Here is an 18,338-nt window from a genome sequence, read left to right as displayed (position 1 = left end):
ATTTTCTTCAATCACTTCGACAGGTTCCTCTATGAACTCTCACTGATTCCCAACTTTTCAGAACGTGTGTTTTGCATCCTGTTCCAATCAACGTTTTCAGAAAGCATTGGTTCAATCCGTCGCAAACTTGAATTGTTACAGAAACTGTGTGAGGTAGGTTGTGCTCTGTGAAAAAGTAGATCTAAATTTCTGATATTTAATCTTGTTAAGCTTTACTCATATTTCAAAAGTTTTCACTTTATTTACTTAAAGTACTCATTAAAAATCTAAAGGATAGTAGAGTAGAACATTTTATGATTGTTCTTCAACATCAAAGTGAATTTTAAGATTAGCTTTTGGTTCTGAATTATATCATGTTTTTGCCATCAGTGTGTATCAGTCTCTGGAAAACAGTGCACCTTCTACTTTTTTTAAAGCAAAATCTTCCCTCTTCATAGTCACTGTATCACTCCTTTTCAAAGGAATGCCAGTTCAGCTAACCTTGTGTTTGCTCGAACTTGAGAAATGTGCAACTTAATAATATCTCTGGTATCTAACATCAGATAGAGATAGCAATGTTGTATCTAGTCTGAAGAGATTACTGGAATTTTGCAGTCCCGTGCAAAACAAATATGGGGCTTTAAAACGCAGGTAACATCAGTATTTTTGATAACTTAAAACTGTTTCAATTGTTTTATGTTTTACTATGTAATGGTTTTTATTTGATTGATTAAATGTTTTACTTGTTCCATCTGAGTGTTTTATGAACTTCTTGATTAATTTTCTCAGAAATTAAATATACCATTCACAATTTCAGTATCAGTCAAGGATTACTATTTTGTTTTTTTCAACAGGTCATGTCTGGTAATACTGTACAGATTTTCTCTTACTTTTTTCTAAGTCTCCATTTTGGAGATAACATTCTCCATTCATAAAAAATTACATATTAATATTGTTCTACTTCTATGTGTTGCAGTAGAAGGTAACACAACATCAACAAATCTGCTCATTAACCATAAATATTAATGGGACTTTGAACTTTTTTTTTTTCCCCCGTATTTTAGACATTGAAGAATGAATCAGGCGTTATGAGGGTTCTAGGTTTGGTTCTTGCCTTTGGAAATTACATGAACGGTGGAAACAGGACACGAGGACAGGCTGATGGGTTTGGACTAGATATCCTGCCAAAACTGAAAGATGTAAAGAGCAGTGTAAGTTGACTTGAGACTTCCTGAAGGCCTGAGAAGCTTAAATTCTCAGAAAATTACTTCGTTTCTGAGTAAATGTTGTGAAGTTTATGAAGGCATGTGGAAGGGAATTCTTTTGTTGCTGTGCTTATCTGATCACACTTCTAGAGTTGGATGTATTTGTAGAATTATGAAAATTAACCATCTCTTTTCACTACTATACAAACAAAAATATCTAGATTTATGTTTTAGTTCCTAGTTTGATGTACATTTGACTTTCAGTACACTTCATAGTTCCAACTTTTCTTGTAATTAGATACTATGATCTGACAGTTAAAAGTTTATTACAGAAGTGGAAAGAGTTCCATGCTGATTCAAAATATTTGTGAGGGAAAAAATGTCACTCCTGGAAATGATTGAATAGGCATCCAGAGCATTTTGGATAATCCAAAATTCATTCTTTATGTACACCATGATTACAGAGTTTGTATTTAATATTGAAACATGGATCCACCTAGTAAAGTACTTCTTGATTCAAGATCTGTCTAGTCTAGTCATCTCAGTAAAGACAGTGATAAGTAATGTTTTTTCTTGCTCTGTGCTAAACTGGAATTTGTGTGTTACCAGCAATTTTTGGCTTTGATTAATCACTTCAGGGTTACATCAGATATCTACTTTTGTTTACAAGGAAACAATAATCTTAAAGTTTCTATGGCTATAATGAAAAATCTTACCTGAATGTGACAGATTATAGCAATAACTCTTGACCCTTAAATTAGTTCCTACCAATGTGATGAGTCACTGTCAAGATCTTCAATTCTGCAAATGGCAGAAAAAGAAGAGTTGGTTTCCCTGCTTGGTCCCTCACTAAATATACATTTTTTTAGCTGCTGAGGTAGGTCGTGTGAGTAGACTGTTAACCCTGAGTTGAGAGACCATGTCAGCCATTTGCCTTTTTAAATGGGTGGAGGACTTTCATTCTTGCATCCTGGTCTCTTTTTTAAACCAAGGGAGTGGTGATGTGAATGACACTTCAGTACAACGTATTTAGAGCAGCTTACTCCAGCTGAACCTTCAAATTGGCTCTAGATCTGATATGTCACCAGTTTTAGAACTCTGCTCAGTAGAAAATGTAGGCACACTAAATTTAGTTTGGTAACTCAAGACTTGAGTATGTAATTTGCTGGAAATATTTTGACTATTAACCTTGCAATTGCAAGATACATTTTCAGTTTATTTGCTACTGATCAGTCAGGAAAGCTCTTACAAAAATCCTTTTCTGAGCACATCTGAAAATTTAATTCTGTCAGAAATCCTCTTCAAATGGAAGGTTTTCTGCTGAAGTTTCATTAGAGAGATTACACAGGGGAAGCAATGAAAAAGCTCCCTCCCTCACCCCCCAAATTTCATTTATAAAAATAACTTTCTTTATTTAATTTAACTTTGCTTTGGTTATAGTTATAGTGTTGCCTTGAAGAACTTGTCTACATGAACCCAGAAACAATTTCTCTTTTCCTTGTTGAAAAATTTCAGAACATAAGGTTTGCAATCAGGTAGAATTAAAAAATCAGGAGTGTGTTCCATGAGTGTTATATCTTTCTTCATTTTATTTAATGATTAAATAGGACTTCAGGGTGAGGTTTGATTTTGATTTGGGTGGTTTTTTGTGTGTTTCTTTTTTTTTTTTTTTTTTTTTAGTGAAGGGACCAAACCAGCAAAGTATTTTTTTACACTAAATATTTCATTTATATGAATTACCTTTTCTGAATTTTTTTTTTCTGTGAGTTTCAGTAACACAGAAAACTCTTCCTCTTCTATACAGGACAACAGCAGAAGTCTTCTATCTTACATTGTCTCATATTATTTGCGTAATTTTGATGAGGTGAGTGAAAGTTAAATTTACTCTTTTAAATTCGGGTTAAGCAACCCAACTGACTAAATTTGCTCTTCTGCTGGCAAGATGCAGAAATGTGTACAAATATTCTCTGTGCTTTCAGTTATATATTTTAGTATAGGAAAAAGTAACGAGCACTATGTAACTGTTCACTTGTGGTTTTGTCAGGATGCTGGAAGAGAACAATGCATCTTTCCTCTTCCGGATCCACAAGATCTCTTCCAGGCTTCACAACTGAAGTTTGATGATTTTCAGAAAGATCTCCGCAAAATGAAGAAAGATTTGCGAGGTACTGAACCCAGATCGTGCTAATTATATGTTGCCATTATATCTCTTCTATTTTTGTTTGTATCATTTTGAGAAATTAGATGACACTGTAAAAATAGTTGTGTATTTTTAACTTCTCAGCTATTAGTTTGTTTCTTTAATTTGCTTTTCCATGACTATGGAAATAGTGCAATAATACACAATTTTCTGTAGATAACCTGAAGAGGTTTTTAAATTAAACAGCATCAAACCAGTTAGGTTAAATCTTTTGTTTCAAAACCAAACCAAAAAACTAATTTAGTTTTTCTTTTTTGCACACTGATTTCAAGTCTTTGACCATAAAAAGCATTGCAAAGTGTTGGACTATGTCCATGATAAAAAAATAATAAGAGGTTTATAACCAGGTCCAAATAGTATCTAGCAGATAAAAAGTATGACATTGTTAGAGACACTTCAAATAACTGGACTTTACTGAAAAGTAACATGCAAAGGAAGTATTTTTTCTCCTCTTATGAAATGTTTTCTTTAAATGAATTCAGCAAGCTTAAGATATATTTGCTAGACTTTGATGAAGAACATTTACCATATATTTCTTAATAACATGGGGATCTAAGCACTAGATTTGTTAAGCAAGAGTAGTTTGCACAAACGATCCATGATCTTCAATATTTTTTGCAAAAAATCTGTGTTAAACTGGTCAGTTATGTTACTGTGCTGAATCTTTGAGGGGGAGATACAAATCAAGGAGTGATCTGCCCATTACTGTTGCCTTGCTGCTTTTAAATGCCATGCCTCTGGAGAGCTAGAAAAGGTTTGGTAATCCATTAATCCCTGATCAACCTACAGTGGGAGGTTCTCTATTAAAACAAAAACATAACATGGTTACCAAAGGATATCTGACCTTCCCTTCTTGCTTCTATCAAACTTTGTTTGGATGTTTTAAAAGTTATTTTAAATATTTTGAGGTAATATTTAAAGTTGTATCAAGGTCACTTAGTGTGATACTAGGGAGTGAACTGTAGCATCATCCATTTACTGCTCCTGAACAATCTAGGGAGCAAAAATCTCACAATTCAGTCATGAAAACTTGTTCTATACTTCTTGCAACTTCCAGATAATCTCAGAGCTGATCTCCAAGCTTGCACATGTAGAAGATACATAGGTCTTATTTAAAAAAGATACTTGAATTCAGGTGCATGTTAACGAATATCCATGGGGGCAGATTTTATTCCTCACAAATTTACCAAAAATGTTTTTTGGTACATTAAAGGTTAAATATTTTTAGATCAAGGTTGAAATTTGCACACAGACATAAATCTCTTGTGGAATAAATCCACACTGTGCAGTGATCAAAGCAGGGGTTCTGTAGAAATGGAAATTACACGCTTCGATCTGCCTTCAGATTGCAGTTGAATTCTTTCTGTGCTTCCAATCCAACCCTTAGGCTCGAGACTCTTCTCTGTAGTTAATGAAACTGAAGAATAACTACAAACACCATTGCTGGTACAAGCTTTTTTGGGGACAGCATCAGCATCTTCATCCTCTCCTGAATATGTCATGACAGTTTCAAAACCAGACTGCAGTCTCAGTCATGACTTCTTAATAGTGTCCAGAGATGCAAAATGCTTTGTGGTTCCTTTTCCAAAGAAAAGTGTCAATCTAAATTAAAAACAATTTCTGTTAAAAGATTTTATGACTGCAAGAGCAGTAGAAGTAAATTTTAGTAATACATTAAAAATTCTAGGTATTCTGATAGCTCGTTATAATGATTTCAGTGAGATAGAATAGCCTGTCTTAATGACAATCATTTCTAAATAGAGTACAAATTTTAACAGAATGCATAAAATTACTTGCAAACAGGTTTTTTACTGCATTTACTCTAAGTACACTGCCAGATTTGCTAATGAAGACATGGAATCTTATGAGTTACTAGAGCTATTAAGTGCCTCATCAAATGACTGAACAAGAAGAGAGTTGTATGATGCTGAGAAAATTCTGACAAAATTCTAAATATGAACCGATTAATTTGATGTCAGTGTGAGTAAATGAGTATTGATTATTCCTGGGAAACACTGACTTTAAAGTCATAGAAATAAATGCCCAGAATACATTACTGTTTTATACTGAGATGTGGACTGTAACTTTGTCCTTATATTCATCAGTAATTAGATGGCAGATTTCACCATTTGGTGAGGGTGGGGCATTTGATTTGTTCTTTGTCACTGAGAAACAGAAACTTGTTCATAATATTGATGCAGGCAGTATCACCATTTTAAGGGTATTCTGTTCATGTTAGTTTCAAATACCCTGAAAACCATGCAGTGAGATCATGCTTATTACAGTGGGGGAAGGAGGTGTTGGTTCACCCAGGAAAAAAGTCTTCTGCAGATATTTTATTTCTGACTTTGAAAACTTTCCTGGATCATTATTCAAAGGTAAATTTCATTCCAGAAAGATCCTTTCATAAAACTTAAAAAACCCCAACAGAATACCCACAAAGTGGAGGACAGTTATTATTAAAAAAAAAGTTTCATAGCTGTAACAATAACAGGTCATTTTAGTACTGTTGTATTTTTCCATCCAAAGATGACAGTAATATACACAGAGACATGCAGCTATAAATAGTCTTCATGATTCTGTAAAATAATTTTGTTGATGTGCTCTTTCACAGTTTTGAATTTGGGCTTATGTTTGTATTAGAGTTATTATGCTGACTGCTTAAAAAGAAAAAGGACTCGTGATGTTCAAACTTCTGTGCTTTCTTCCCTTGTGACTATCGAGGCTATTGTCCATATTTAAGTGTTCATGAACTCTATGCCTTGGCAGTTTTTAAAATCTTAGAAATGAAAATTTCTTCTAGTATTTCAGATTAGAAGTGCAAGTCCCAAAGACTTTTAGAATCATACCGTGTCTGTTCCAAGATGAATAAGACAGAAACTTATTTTTTTTTAAATAATACAGCTCTCCAGGATAAAATTTATATACCAGATTTTTTTTTTTTTTTTTTTTTTGGTAAGGTAGAAGACCAAAGAACAGGTAGATCCTTTAACTAACAAATCAAGTGAGTTTGGCTCCATCTGTTGCTCCTAGATTTCACAGCTCTCCAGGATTCCCACTTTAGCCTTTTTGACTTCAGTGACATATAGTTTGTTAAGCAACTTGATCTGCTTTTGATCTCTCCTGGCTGTCAGCAACATTCCTTGATGCAGTCATTCCAAGCAATGACTTCTGCTCCTATGTCATTCCACAGAAGAAACTTTAGCACTTGCCACATGACTTAAATCAACTCACCATGTAAAGAAAATTGGGCATCCAGGGTCACAGGAGCAGTGTGTGACTCTCACTGATTAGGACCTCTGTTATGTAATTGTTAGTGTCAGTATGTTTTTCTAGACACTTCAGAGTGCTCCAGGCAGAGCAGAAAGATGTGGAAAACATGTATTAATCAAGATTCTAACCCTCTTTGCTCTGACACTCTTAAGGTAAAATTGTGGTTTAGGAACATGTTGGATTTCTTGCCCATGAAATTCTTCAAGATGTATTTAGGAAAGAACAAGAACACTAAAATGGCATTGAGAGTTATAAAATTATGGCAAGTTAAAAAATGTTTAGAAGCTATTCTTTGGCTACACATTAGCATTCTAGCCTTACAACATTAAGTTTATTCTTACTAATCAGAAACTAATTCATCACTTGTCACTTATTGCAAAACTTTCACTTAAGCTCAGCTAAAAGGGAATTAGAAACAATGTCAGGCAGAAAATAAATCTCACTAGTAGAAGAGATTAATAGTACAATATGATGCAGATTGCTATGAAACTGAGTTGAAGTCAGTACTTGTTTATGTGTCATAATGTCATATTTAATATATTTGATTAGTCACTGACTACAAGCAATAATTATGATAATTTAACATTATTTTTTTAGTGATGCTTTCTTTTCCTATTCTGGGTGTTTACAACTCACTGAAAAGTCTCCATCCAAAGAAGCTAGGCTGTGTGGCCCAGTACATCTCCCTGATTTGGAATAAATGTGACTGAGAATGTTTATAAAGTGTTAAGCATTTGCAGAACACTTTGTATTTTAAAAGTATGTTCCAAGAAAAGCCCCAGAGTATCTTGGAAAAATACACGTTCCCTATTTTTTTAGTGCATCTTACAGTCACCTAAAGTTACCTATTCATGTTGGACCTGCTTGTTGTAGAGCTGTTATGTGCTCTCATGTTTAACACCTGCTGTGTGAATAAGAGCATTGGAAGTACCACAATGTGGGATAGAAAGACTTTTTAAAAGTTGTATTTGGGATGGTGTCAATATGGGACTGAGAGAGTTCGGACAGTAATAGGCTCACTAATCATTCCTCTTGCCTCAGTAAAGGTTACCCTTAACACCTAGAAAGAGTTCCCATACCTGAGAGTTCAGTCAAGCTGTAGTTGAAACTGAATTTTCCTCTTCATGGATGAACTGTATCTGGGGTGTAGGGATTACTTTGCAAAATAAGATTGCATCCACTATTAGTTCTTTCATAAGTAATATTAATGCTTTCAGACTAAAATTTTTAAAAATGTATCATTCTATTTGCCCCTTTCTTTCTCACACACATGTATCCTTGTATCTTTTCATATTCCCAACTGTTTCCATCAGAGTTCTGATGATGGATCTAAGACACTGGCGACATTTCAGTGCCACTTCTTGATCAGAAGCAGGAGTGGTATTAATTGTGACTTCAATTAACAAACTTGAGCAGCCTTAAGCCATTTATGGCCCCTCTTCAGATGGAAGAAAAGGAAGGGATTGCTCTTCTGAATTTGATTGTCCCCTTCCTTAAGGAGGAGAGAGACAATCTAAGGATTGATTAATTTTCCGGTTAAGGAAAGGCCTCGAGTATAACCTGGTGATCTATCTTTTAAAAAGCTAAAGTTTGGTGAAATAAAGTGTATCCTCAGAGGTTTTCCAAAAAATTAAGGTTTTTTTAATGTGCTCGTACACTGATATTTCAAGTTTCAAGAGAAGACGAAGTAGAGAGAATTGAAGTAGTGAAAAAATTGTACTCTTTGGAGGCTGAATACATTTCATCATCAAAAACATCCTGTTCTAAGACAATTTGAAATTGTGGTTTTGTAATTCTCCGTCAATAGTTTTGATATAAATGTGAATGAAGATATTTTACAATTAATAAATATATTTCATTTTTTTTTATGATCCATAGATCCATATTGTGATAAAATAATGCCTTCAGTCTTATTATAAAATGCCAAATCACTCAAGGTAATTAATAGCAAAGTGGTTTGGGTCAGTCCTCCAGTTATCTGTACCATTTACAGAAACCTTTACAGAACCTGCCTTTACAGAAACAGATATTCTTTAACCATATTAAATCTTTACTTTTGCCTACTCATTAACACCTGTACACCCCCAAATTCTAGCTGTTTGTTCCGTTATCACAGAAAGGGTTAATTGCTGCAGCTATGCTGCATGCAGACTCCTAAACCTAAACCAGATGTAAACTAAAGCCAGGCTTTCAGTCAATCTGTGAGTCATATTTTACTGTCCTTAAAACTCCAAACAAGGAGCTGTCTATGGAAGCCCTTGAAGACTCAGCAGTTCTTAGTGTAAGTCATTGCAATTCCAAAAAAAATAAATAAAAGAAAATTAAGAGCTCTTTCTGTATTTGTGGCTGGGTTCATCAGAGTTTGTCTTTTGATGAGGCCAGCATTGTTTCCTTTAGATAAAGTCTAAACTTTCTCTTAAAGTCACAGGTTGCAGTTGTAAGGAACCCAGAAAGCACTGAGGAAGTTGAGAAAACAGTGGTTATGTTCTCGTATGGTTTTCAGACAAGTAGGACACAGGCACATCTCTTGTGGAAGTCTGAGCACTCAGAACCTCAGAAAATTAAGGACATAATTTCAAAGCTTCCATAAAGGCTTAAAAGCAAAGTCTATCAAGTCTCAATTAAAGGTGTGCTCTCAAGTATCTTAAACGATCTTGAAAATCCACCTGACTTCTAGCAGACTTCTATAGATAAGTATGTGGTTTCTGAATTAGTTAATAAAAACAGCCTAATGAAGCTGTTAATTATTCATGCAAGACAATTCATAAGTCTGCTTGCTTCCTTTTTTATTTTGTTACTGTTTGGTGTGGGGGTTTTGTTGGTTTGTTTGTTTGCTTTTATTTTTCATATTTTGGGGGTTTGAAAAGAAAAATCCTGCTGCCCATTGTTACCCTGGCCAAAGAAAATGCAGAAAGCCCGAGGAACAGCTGGTCATCTGCTCACCCATTTTGTTCAAAAATACATCTTTTATGTTTAGAAGAGATTTGTACTTCCAAGGGCTAAAATTTGGCATCCAACAGAACCAGCTGGGAAATGTGCACTAAAAAGATACTCTGAATGTTGAAAACTTTTTATTTCTCCTTTGAAAAAAGGTAAAGCAACTATTTCTGATAATGAGACTGAGTGTATCTTACATCACAGAATCACTAACTGAAAATGTTGGTGCAAAGCACAGAAATTTCTTGTCACTTTTCTTTTCCGTATAGATGTCTCTTAAATTATATTTGCTGTTGTGAAACTGCACATGTTTTTAGTAAGGTGACCTGAAATAAAAATAAAAGAAAAAAATAGGATGAGCAAACTAACACAATGGCTTGAAAAAATGCAATTATTTGTGTTTTAACACAGAAATATAAAATGAGATGAATTCTTGAGATACTGGATACAGCTGGAATTGCTGTAAAATTAAATCTCTAAACTGGTTTTGAGCACAGATTTTCACATCAATTTCCAGATCAGGAGCATTTGAGAGACCTGTGTATGTATGGATAAAAAGCTACCAGTTTGAATTGCCCACAAGAATCCATTTTGCTGCATCTGTGAAAAATGACATGGAGTTCTCTGCAGCATATGATCTTGAGAGGAGATGAAATTAGATGTATTATTGGTCCTTTCCATTGTTTATGTATTGCTTATATGTTAAAATTGGTTTAGAGGGTTGGAGAAAGGGTGTCTCTGCACTCGCCAACTTCAGGTTAGGATTTGAGATCTTTGGAAGGTCTGAAGTGCATGATTTGGGACTAGAGGATGCTGAAACCTTCACCTTGCTTCAAAGCAACACAAAGTTTTTATCTTTATTCCTGTTTGGGCAATGCAGTCTTGTGAGATAAGTTTCTACCTAGTGCTTGGCTTTTGTGACTGCCTATATGAATCTCATTTGTGGTGCCTTGAATACCTTTCAGTTCTTTCACCATAAGAAAATTTAAAATCTGCTCGAAATAAGTGGAGTTTAGAAATACGCTAATTTTGTCTAAGTTTTTCAATTGTATGCACATCTCCTAAAATGAGAGAATAACTAAACCTGTGAGAACAGGGATGATAAGACCAAGTCTGGGTCTGTTAAGAAACAGCAGATAAGCTTTTGTTTTAGACAAAACTTTTACAAAGTCGTCACAGCAGATCCCCTTTGCCAATGTATTCCTTTGATATCTGGGATGTTTAGCTGAGCTGTTTCATGGAGATGAATGTGTTTTAATATGAAGCTGAAGTTAAAAACATCAAATTTAGAAGGCTGTTTGTATTCTCACATACTTTTTTTTCCCCCCCCCATGTTTTTTCTCCATGTTGCTTAGAAGTTATGAAATACTCTTCTGACACAAGCATTTACTTAGTATCTTACTTCCTCATTTGGGCAGAAGTACTGGGAACTATCTGATATTTTGTACTGTTTGCATTTGATCAGCACTTTAAATTCTTCAGTTACAATGAGGAATAGCAATAGCTCATACAAATAGTGGGGGGTTTTATTCTAGTGACAAATTACAGAAAATAATAGATGAGTGCTCTATCCAACAGGCTGTGAAGGGAGACTAACATTCCAGTCTTGGTGATCTGGAGAATTGAGAAACTTAAGAACTGCTTACAGACCTCTTAATTCTTTAATGAAGAAAGCATCTGATGAACTAGTTTGTTTTAAGCATCATAATAATCATTAGTATGGTAATAATGACTGGATTTGTTGATTTTTAAGGTCTGAATGCTATGTACAATATTTTACACTCTCTAAAGCAAAAGAAAGGTATTATTTTCCCCTGTTTTTTTGATTTTAAATTATTTACACGGTGTTTGCAATTCAGGAATAGGGCGAAAAATGGTCCTGAACTGTTATTTTTCTGAACATCATTGATTTTACTCTTTTCACAGAGGGAGGGGTGTGGGCAGAAAAGAACAAAAATAACTCCACCAAAAACTGGAGAAACAAAGCTGCCATTAAATGCACACCCTTTCCCACACCGCACATATGTGCACAAACAAATCAACTATGGGAGAGCTTCCAGAATCTAAATGGTTGAAGAAGAGACATTTCATTTTGACAATCAACATTACATGGTTTTGTTTCCTGTAACAAGATGAATATAAAACATAGAATATCCCACATTTCCTTAAACATTTTGAAATGGGAGTGCTTCAAGCTGTTGACATAGGTATAGGCTAAGATTTTTGTTGAGTATAAGTTTTCATAAGATATATTCTTCTCTCAAATTGGCTGAGAGTTCATTTAAACTGCAAACATTCAAGAGAGTATAATGCAGTACTGCTCTGAAAAATATTTAATCCATATTCTGGAAAAACGTATGGAATTTTGGTGATATCAAATGTTATGGTAGGTCTGTCACCTCTTTCAGCTCTGACACTTGTTTCTCCATAAGAGAAAAGAGTAATACAAATCCTATATATTACCATCAGAACATCTCTATCTGCAGAATAGTACATAGGTTCTCTATTTCTTCTTCTGTCCTATGTTGTTAGAAAATTCATGGTCATTTGGATCCCCTCCCCTATTTCATATGTGTTGACTAACATTTGTTTAAAAATTACAGGCTTCCAATTACGTAGTTATATTTGGCGGAGGATAGGATTCTTTAAAATTTTTAATATAGCTGCATAAGCAGGTTACCTGTCTAAGTAGACACCTTCATGTTTATCTTTCCCCTAAAAGTCTGCTGTTATTATTTCCATTTTGATCTAAGTTTAAAAAAATAATAATTAAAATTGAATTTTATTATCACCTTGGTTTTATTCCACTTGTGTGGAGTTACCAGTTATTTGAGTCAGTCTGCTTTTCTGTATAAATATTAGGATAGTGCTTTCTACTACCTTAAAATATTTTTAAAATGTTAAACAAGTTTTCTGTCTTTAAAGATGTACTAATAATTCTTTTTTCCTAAAGAAACCCTGGAGGGTAAGCAAGGAAATGTATGTTTTGGAATATGTGCACTTGAACTGGAAATTTTTAGGCAGAATCCAGCAGGATTGATTCCTGTTGAATGGCAGGAACTTACCACAGCCTAAAGAGGTTTTTCTTATAGTGGAAACAAGTTTAATATTCACCTGAAATAGTCTCAGGTCTTCTCTTGACCCAAATTAAATCAGCTTGGATAGTTGGTGGAAGTATGATAGTACCACCTTACCCACAAATAATCTTTGTGTCAGGGGTGCTTTAGGCCCCAGATTCTCTGTCTTGGTTTCTAGTGCAATAAGAAGCAAGCTGTTCTTCAAGTTCTCTCATAGAGTTTAAGCAATGAGTACTGTACTCTTACAGTCTTCCACTTTAATCCTTTTGCACTGTTACTTTTGAAAAATGCAAAACTCTTCAATACATCTGTGATTTTATCAAGTATCAAGCCCTCATCTGTCTTAACTTACTAAATTAAGGTCATTCCTACTGTTGGTACAGGTTTTGCATCTGAACCTTATTTTGATTCAGGCACTATTACCTGGGGCCAGGTGTATCAACACGGCCTGGAATCTGAGTTTGTAATTTTGTTCCCATGCAGTTCTGCCCCTGAAATTTGTCCTTCTCCCTCAAAATAATTGAACACTTTTGTTAACTTTTGCTACCACTCATTTAAATTCACACACTGGCCACAAATTATCTGCCTATAAAAATATTTTACTAGGAATATAACTGTTCCTAATTCTATTATCATAGTGTTTGTACTTGTTGTGTGTTTGAGGCACATATTCCAGCAGTTTCACTGGATATGAATTTAAGTGTTTTTTACTACAGTATACAGATCCATGGTATGAATGTGTCACCCTAAACTAATCTGTTACTTCAATTTCAGCATGTGAGACAGAAGCAGCAAAAGTTTATCAGCTATCACTAGAAGAGCACCTACAGCCCTTCAAAGACAACATGGAGCAATTCATTAGTCAAGGTAAATAATGAAATGTCACTTAACCTTTTCATGACATTTCAAAGGAAAGTTATGGGAACAATGTTTATACATTGTGGGAAAGGGACTGTTTATTTTGGCATCATAGAAAGACATGGATTAGTTTAATCAGATGCCACACAGTTCTAACAGATTTGCAAAATGATTCTCTTGTACTGTAGGTGACTCACTCTCTTTTGCATGACAGCAAAGACAAATGCTATTGGCTTGAGTGTGTGATCTTCTAAGTTCAACATTCCAGTAGAAAACAAACTTGCAGCCTTTGTTCCTTGAAAAATTATTGAAGCTGGATCTGTTTCATTAACTTCATTCCAATGAGATAATTCTTTTGGGTGTGCCAAAAACATGGAATAAGCATAACAAAAGTAGTTAAAGCTTTTCCAGATATACTGCAAATCCATATGAAATACTTGGATGTGGTTAATGGTTAACACTGCAAGAGAAAATATATTAGAAATAGCCAGGATCAACTGGCATCCTGAGTATTAGTAGGAAAACCCTTTGAAAATGAATGGACTATGCTTTACTAGATGTTTCTTTGACAAGATTATAGGAAATATGGATAACTTTAGGTTTTCACAAATGTTATATCAGAGCTTGAAATAGTACTCTGCATTGACCAATTCATGTTTTAATACAAGTCAGAAATCAATGCATCAGGGTTAAAGTGCCCTGATGAGTACATCAATGTAATTGTAACATTTTGCTGCTCCTTCTGCTTTGATATTGCCTCTTATAATGGAAGGCAGACCTGTTGTCTCCTGAATAGGCAAATTATGTGAGAATTCTGATTCTTGTGCTGATTCATTAATTCATTAGCCTTGACATATGTTAAAGAGCTACCACTCATAGATATAATTATTAACTGAATGTGCTTTGTGTTTGAGAGGCTGGTCAGGTTTGCATGTGTCTCTTCCTGGTTAGAGTATCCAAGATGACTACATATCCAAACATTTTAAGTGCAGTACCTATAGAATCATAGAATGGTTTGGATTGGAGGGGATTAGACCAGGCTGCTCATGTACTCTACCATGTACTCATCCATGCTATAGGACTCTCAATTACAGGGAATAAATTGAGCACACCCAATATTTTGAATCATCAAATATGAACTGATGTTTTCTAAGACAAATGTCCACTATCCAAACCTGGCAAACAGGATGTTGTCTCCAGCACAAGTAGGTATGAACCAAATTAAAACTGGATGCTGGTTATGTATATGGCATATAAATATTACAGTAGTGGTATGATTGAACATGTAGTAAGTGCTTTGCATTAGGTTTATATTATAGTTTTTATGTATAGATAGGGAAAATTCAAATCACAAGTTTTTCTGAAAGATATCACTATTGGCATGCTGTAAATCATGTCGTTTTAACCTTATTGACAGAGTAGGAAATCAAACATGAAGATTATCCCTGGAAGTGTTCAGGGCCAGGTTGGATGGGGCTCTGAGCAACATGCTCTAGTGAAAGGTGTCACTGACTATGGCAGGGGGGTTGGAACTAGATGATCTTTAAAGTCCCTTCCAACCCAAACCATTCTATGATTATATGATTGTATTTCAGCAGACGGCTATCTGTTAAATTTGTTTCTTCTTTTAGAAACCATAGTTTTAGAAGTGTCTAACTTTAGCTTGTTTTATGATTTTTGACTATACTTTTCAGAATATAATTTTATATAATCTTTATAGTGATCTGTTTTTGCAAGGATATGCAATTTCCTTTGTGATTACATGTCTGTACTACAGGAGAGTGAGGAAAAAGAAAAGAAAAAATATATATCCATCGCATCCGTTAAGAACTTTGCTGTGTTCCCATATTAGATGTGTGTGTTGTTGACAAAAGGAGAAACCCATAATGTCAGTAAAAATATCAGTGTCTCATTTTGATAAAAATAATTGTGTATTGTGAGCACAGTAAAGTGTGACTAAATTTCTACATTTTTTTAAAACTGTAGGGCCTATTATGAAGAATTCTGTCCCAATGTAAGAAAGACAAAGGTTAACATATAGCAAAAAAGAATCCCTGGTTAAGATCCAAAAATAAAGTAATTTAAATACCTTTCATTATGAAATCCTTTGTTTTTACTTCATGGGATTGAATTCCGACTTGAAAGAGGCCATGTTTAAAGCAGGATTTCTCTTTCCTGTTCAGTGTTTGACAGGCTTTTGATCTAGATATTTTTTCTAAGGGCTTTTGTTGTTTATGTAGACATAATCGATGAGTCTTTTCAGCTAGACTGCACACATGATCATTTAGAAAAACAGAGGGACAATTCTTGGCACCTTTTGGGGATTTTTGTTTATATAACATATGCTCTGGGCAAAGAAAAATCAAGCTTTACATTTTTATCTTTTCAAGTTCCAGTTTCTCTAAAGTCAGAAAAAGTTTTAACTTATAATTCAGATGAAAAGCATTTTTCAAAAGGTTGAATAATTTGGCATGTTTGTATGATGCCTTTTTAGAGCGGATAACTTGTGTGCATAATGGGACCCAAAAGTTCAAAGTAGCTAGTTACTTACAGCATATTCACTTATACATGTTGCTAGCAGCTAAAATGGAAAATGGTTTTCCCATTGGCAAAAAAACTTGCACACCAAATTAAATATCCTTGGCAAGGGGTTAGAAAGGCTCTGCTTTATAAGAATAATTACTGTCACACACAGATAACTTCGAGTTATGTTACTGCAACTCATCTGGCTGATTGTTACTAATGATGTATTAATAAAAAAAAAAATCTTTTTTAATGTTAACACTTTTGTTAGATTCAGCAGAGACAAAAAAAAGGTTGTACATCATTAGCTTGCTGGTAGATTATTTCATTTGAAAGCTAAAGAAGGGGAAGAGGCAAGAATGTGTTCAGAATCATGAAGTTTTTAGATGAAAGTGCTAGTGGTATGTGTGATGAAGGCTGTTCAGTATTTGTCTTGCTATCCAAGTCAGTAGCCTAAACAATCAGTATGTGCACTAAAGTATGCAAATTAGCAACAGGATACCAGTCCTTTCTTGAGGGACTTCGTGTCTTTGTTAAAATGATCATAATACTTAACGAGATTTAATTACCTGTGCTCCTTTCTACATTGGCTTAGTGGATATTGGCAAGCGTGATTTATCCTATGCATTGGGCTTTTGAGGGTCTGTGTGCCTCAAAACCTCCAACAAAATCCTCTCTGTTCTTCCAGGTTCTTTTGTTTTCTTCCATGTTTTTTCCTCCTCTTTTTCTTTTCATGTCCTCTTTTTGAGTCCACATACTGTAATCACATCAAATCACCAAATGTATCATGTGGTTCTCTTGTTCTTACAAATGTTATATTTTTTTCTGAACTTCTATGTAGCCATAGGGTTTAAAAATGGAAAAATAAATTCAAAAAAAAATAGAAAATCTACTTCAAAAAAGGAGATTGAAGAAAAGTTGTCAGAAAATACAAAACTTTTCAAAAATATATTGCTTATTATTTAGTTTGCTATAACCATTTCTCTAAGCATTTCCAATATGTGAGTAATATATAACTGTGAAATATAGTAAAACAATTGTCCTTTTCCAATGAAAATTTATTCATACCAAACAGTAGAGATTTAAAATTTGCATGTCCCCAGTATAGAATATATAGTCACATTTTCTCTCTTTGAGTTATTCCCCACAAGTTATCATAATTTGAATAAGAGAGATTGAAAGCAAAGCTCTATTTGGGAACCTTGTCTCCATTGTTCCATATGTAATTGTGGATACATAGGGATGCAAATACGTGAGAGATCACATCCACCAGTTTAGAAAGCTTCAGAAATCACTTCTTTTCCTGGCGGGAATGAGTCTGACATGAGACAGTGGGTAAATGCTGAGGGTGCTAGTTATCGTGCAGTTTGTAGAGGAATTTCATTAGCAGTTAGTAATCCTTTAACCTTGTCCCCACTGGATAGGTTAGCTAGCTCATGCTGAAAGAATTGTGTGTGCATGAACCACAAATGATTCATAGTCCACAGGTTTTAACTGTGGTTAACTTTGCAGTGAAAAGCTGTCTCTGGGTGTTTGCTGTTGGGATGCCGTCTAGGCTGGGCATTCTTGTCAGCTTGATAAAGCAGGAAACTTATGGCAGGAGGCAGCAGTCATCACTCCCTCAGAACAGTAAGATTTGTTTGGGAAGTAGGGAGATTCAGTATGTTGAAATCACAGCTTTTCCACTGAGATTCTATAAATTGTGAAAACGTTGCGGACTTCAAATCTGAGCAAATCATCTGTCATCATATTCAGAAACCAAGCCAATATAATTAGTTTTAGACTTTAGAAAGAACAGTATTCCATGGGACAAATACAGGCATTGTTTGCAGAAGTAAAAACAAAAATTTCTGATTCTTCACTATTTCATCTAAAAGCAATGAGGATTATTCCAGTGTAATTTTAAGTTTGGGACCACAGGGTAACCCTTCAATCTTTGGTTCCTTCTAGTCTTATTTTGAAAAATTTTGCCATTTTGCTATTGTAAGTGAATACCAGCACCGGATTTTGTTCTGCTGGACCCAAGAATATAGACTCTTCTCCAGACCTAAATTCTAGTCACATCCTCATGATCTTACAGAACAAAGATGCTAAAATTGTCCTTTTGGTTCAACTGTCTGTAACCATCTCCTCCTTTTGCCTGGAAGAGCATTCAGGAACCTGGTTTCCAAACTGTTAGTAAATGAATGTATAAATCACAGTGAGTTCTATTTATCGCTGCAGCTGCAACCAGATAGTTGGTCATGACTTGTTCTTTTAGGTCAAGCAGCAAAAGGCTGTGCATCA

General features: G+C 34.6%; 1 protein-coding gene across 4 annotated transcripts in view; it reads left to right on the top strand.

Annotated features, from left to right (window-relative positions):
- Window positions 1-18,338, top strand: part of FMN2 (formin 2) — a 167,637-nt gene that overhangs the window by 107,351 nt on the left and 41,948 nt on the right. For all 4 annotated transcript variants that reach the window (XM_042014392.1, XM_042014394.1, XM_042014393.1 and 1 more), the window contains 5 exons: window positions 24-153; window positions 1,044-1,190; window positions 2,989-3,048; window positions 3,229-3,349; window positions 13,446-13,538. In XM_042014392.1, coding sequence (XP_041870326.1) covers window positions 24-153; window positions 1,044-1,190; window positions 2,989-3,048; window positions 3,229-3,349; window positions 13,446-13,538 — 551 coding nt within the window. The remainder of the gene's footprint in view (window positions 1-23; window positions 154-1,043; window positions 1,191-2,988; window positions 3,049-3,228; window positions 3,350-13,445; window positions 13,539-18,338) is intronic.

This window comes from Corvus kubaryi, unplaced genomic scaffold (genome assembly GCF_017639235.1).
Source record: "Corvus kubaryi isolate FWS band 111438036 unplaced genomic scaffold, C.kubaryi_AGA036_p1.0 split1-73, whole genome shotgun sequence".
Classification (NCBI taxonomy): Eukaryota; Metazoa; Chordata; class Aves; order Passeriformes; family Corvidae; genus Corvus; species Corvus kubaryi.
Note: the sequence above shows the minus strand (reverse complement) of the source record. Positions and strands in the feature narration are given on the sequence as shown.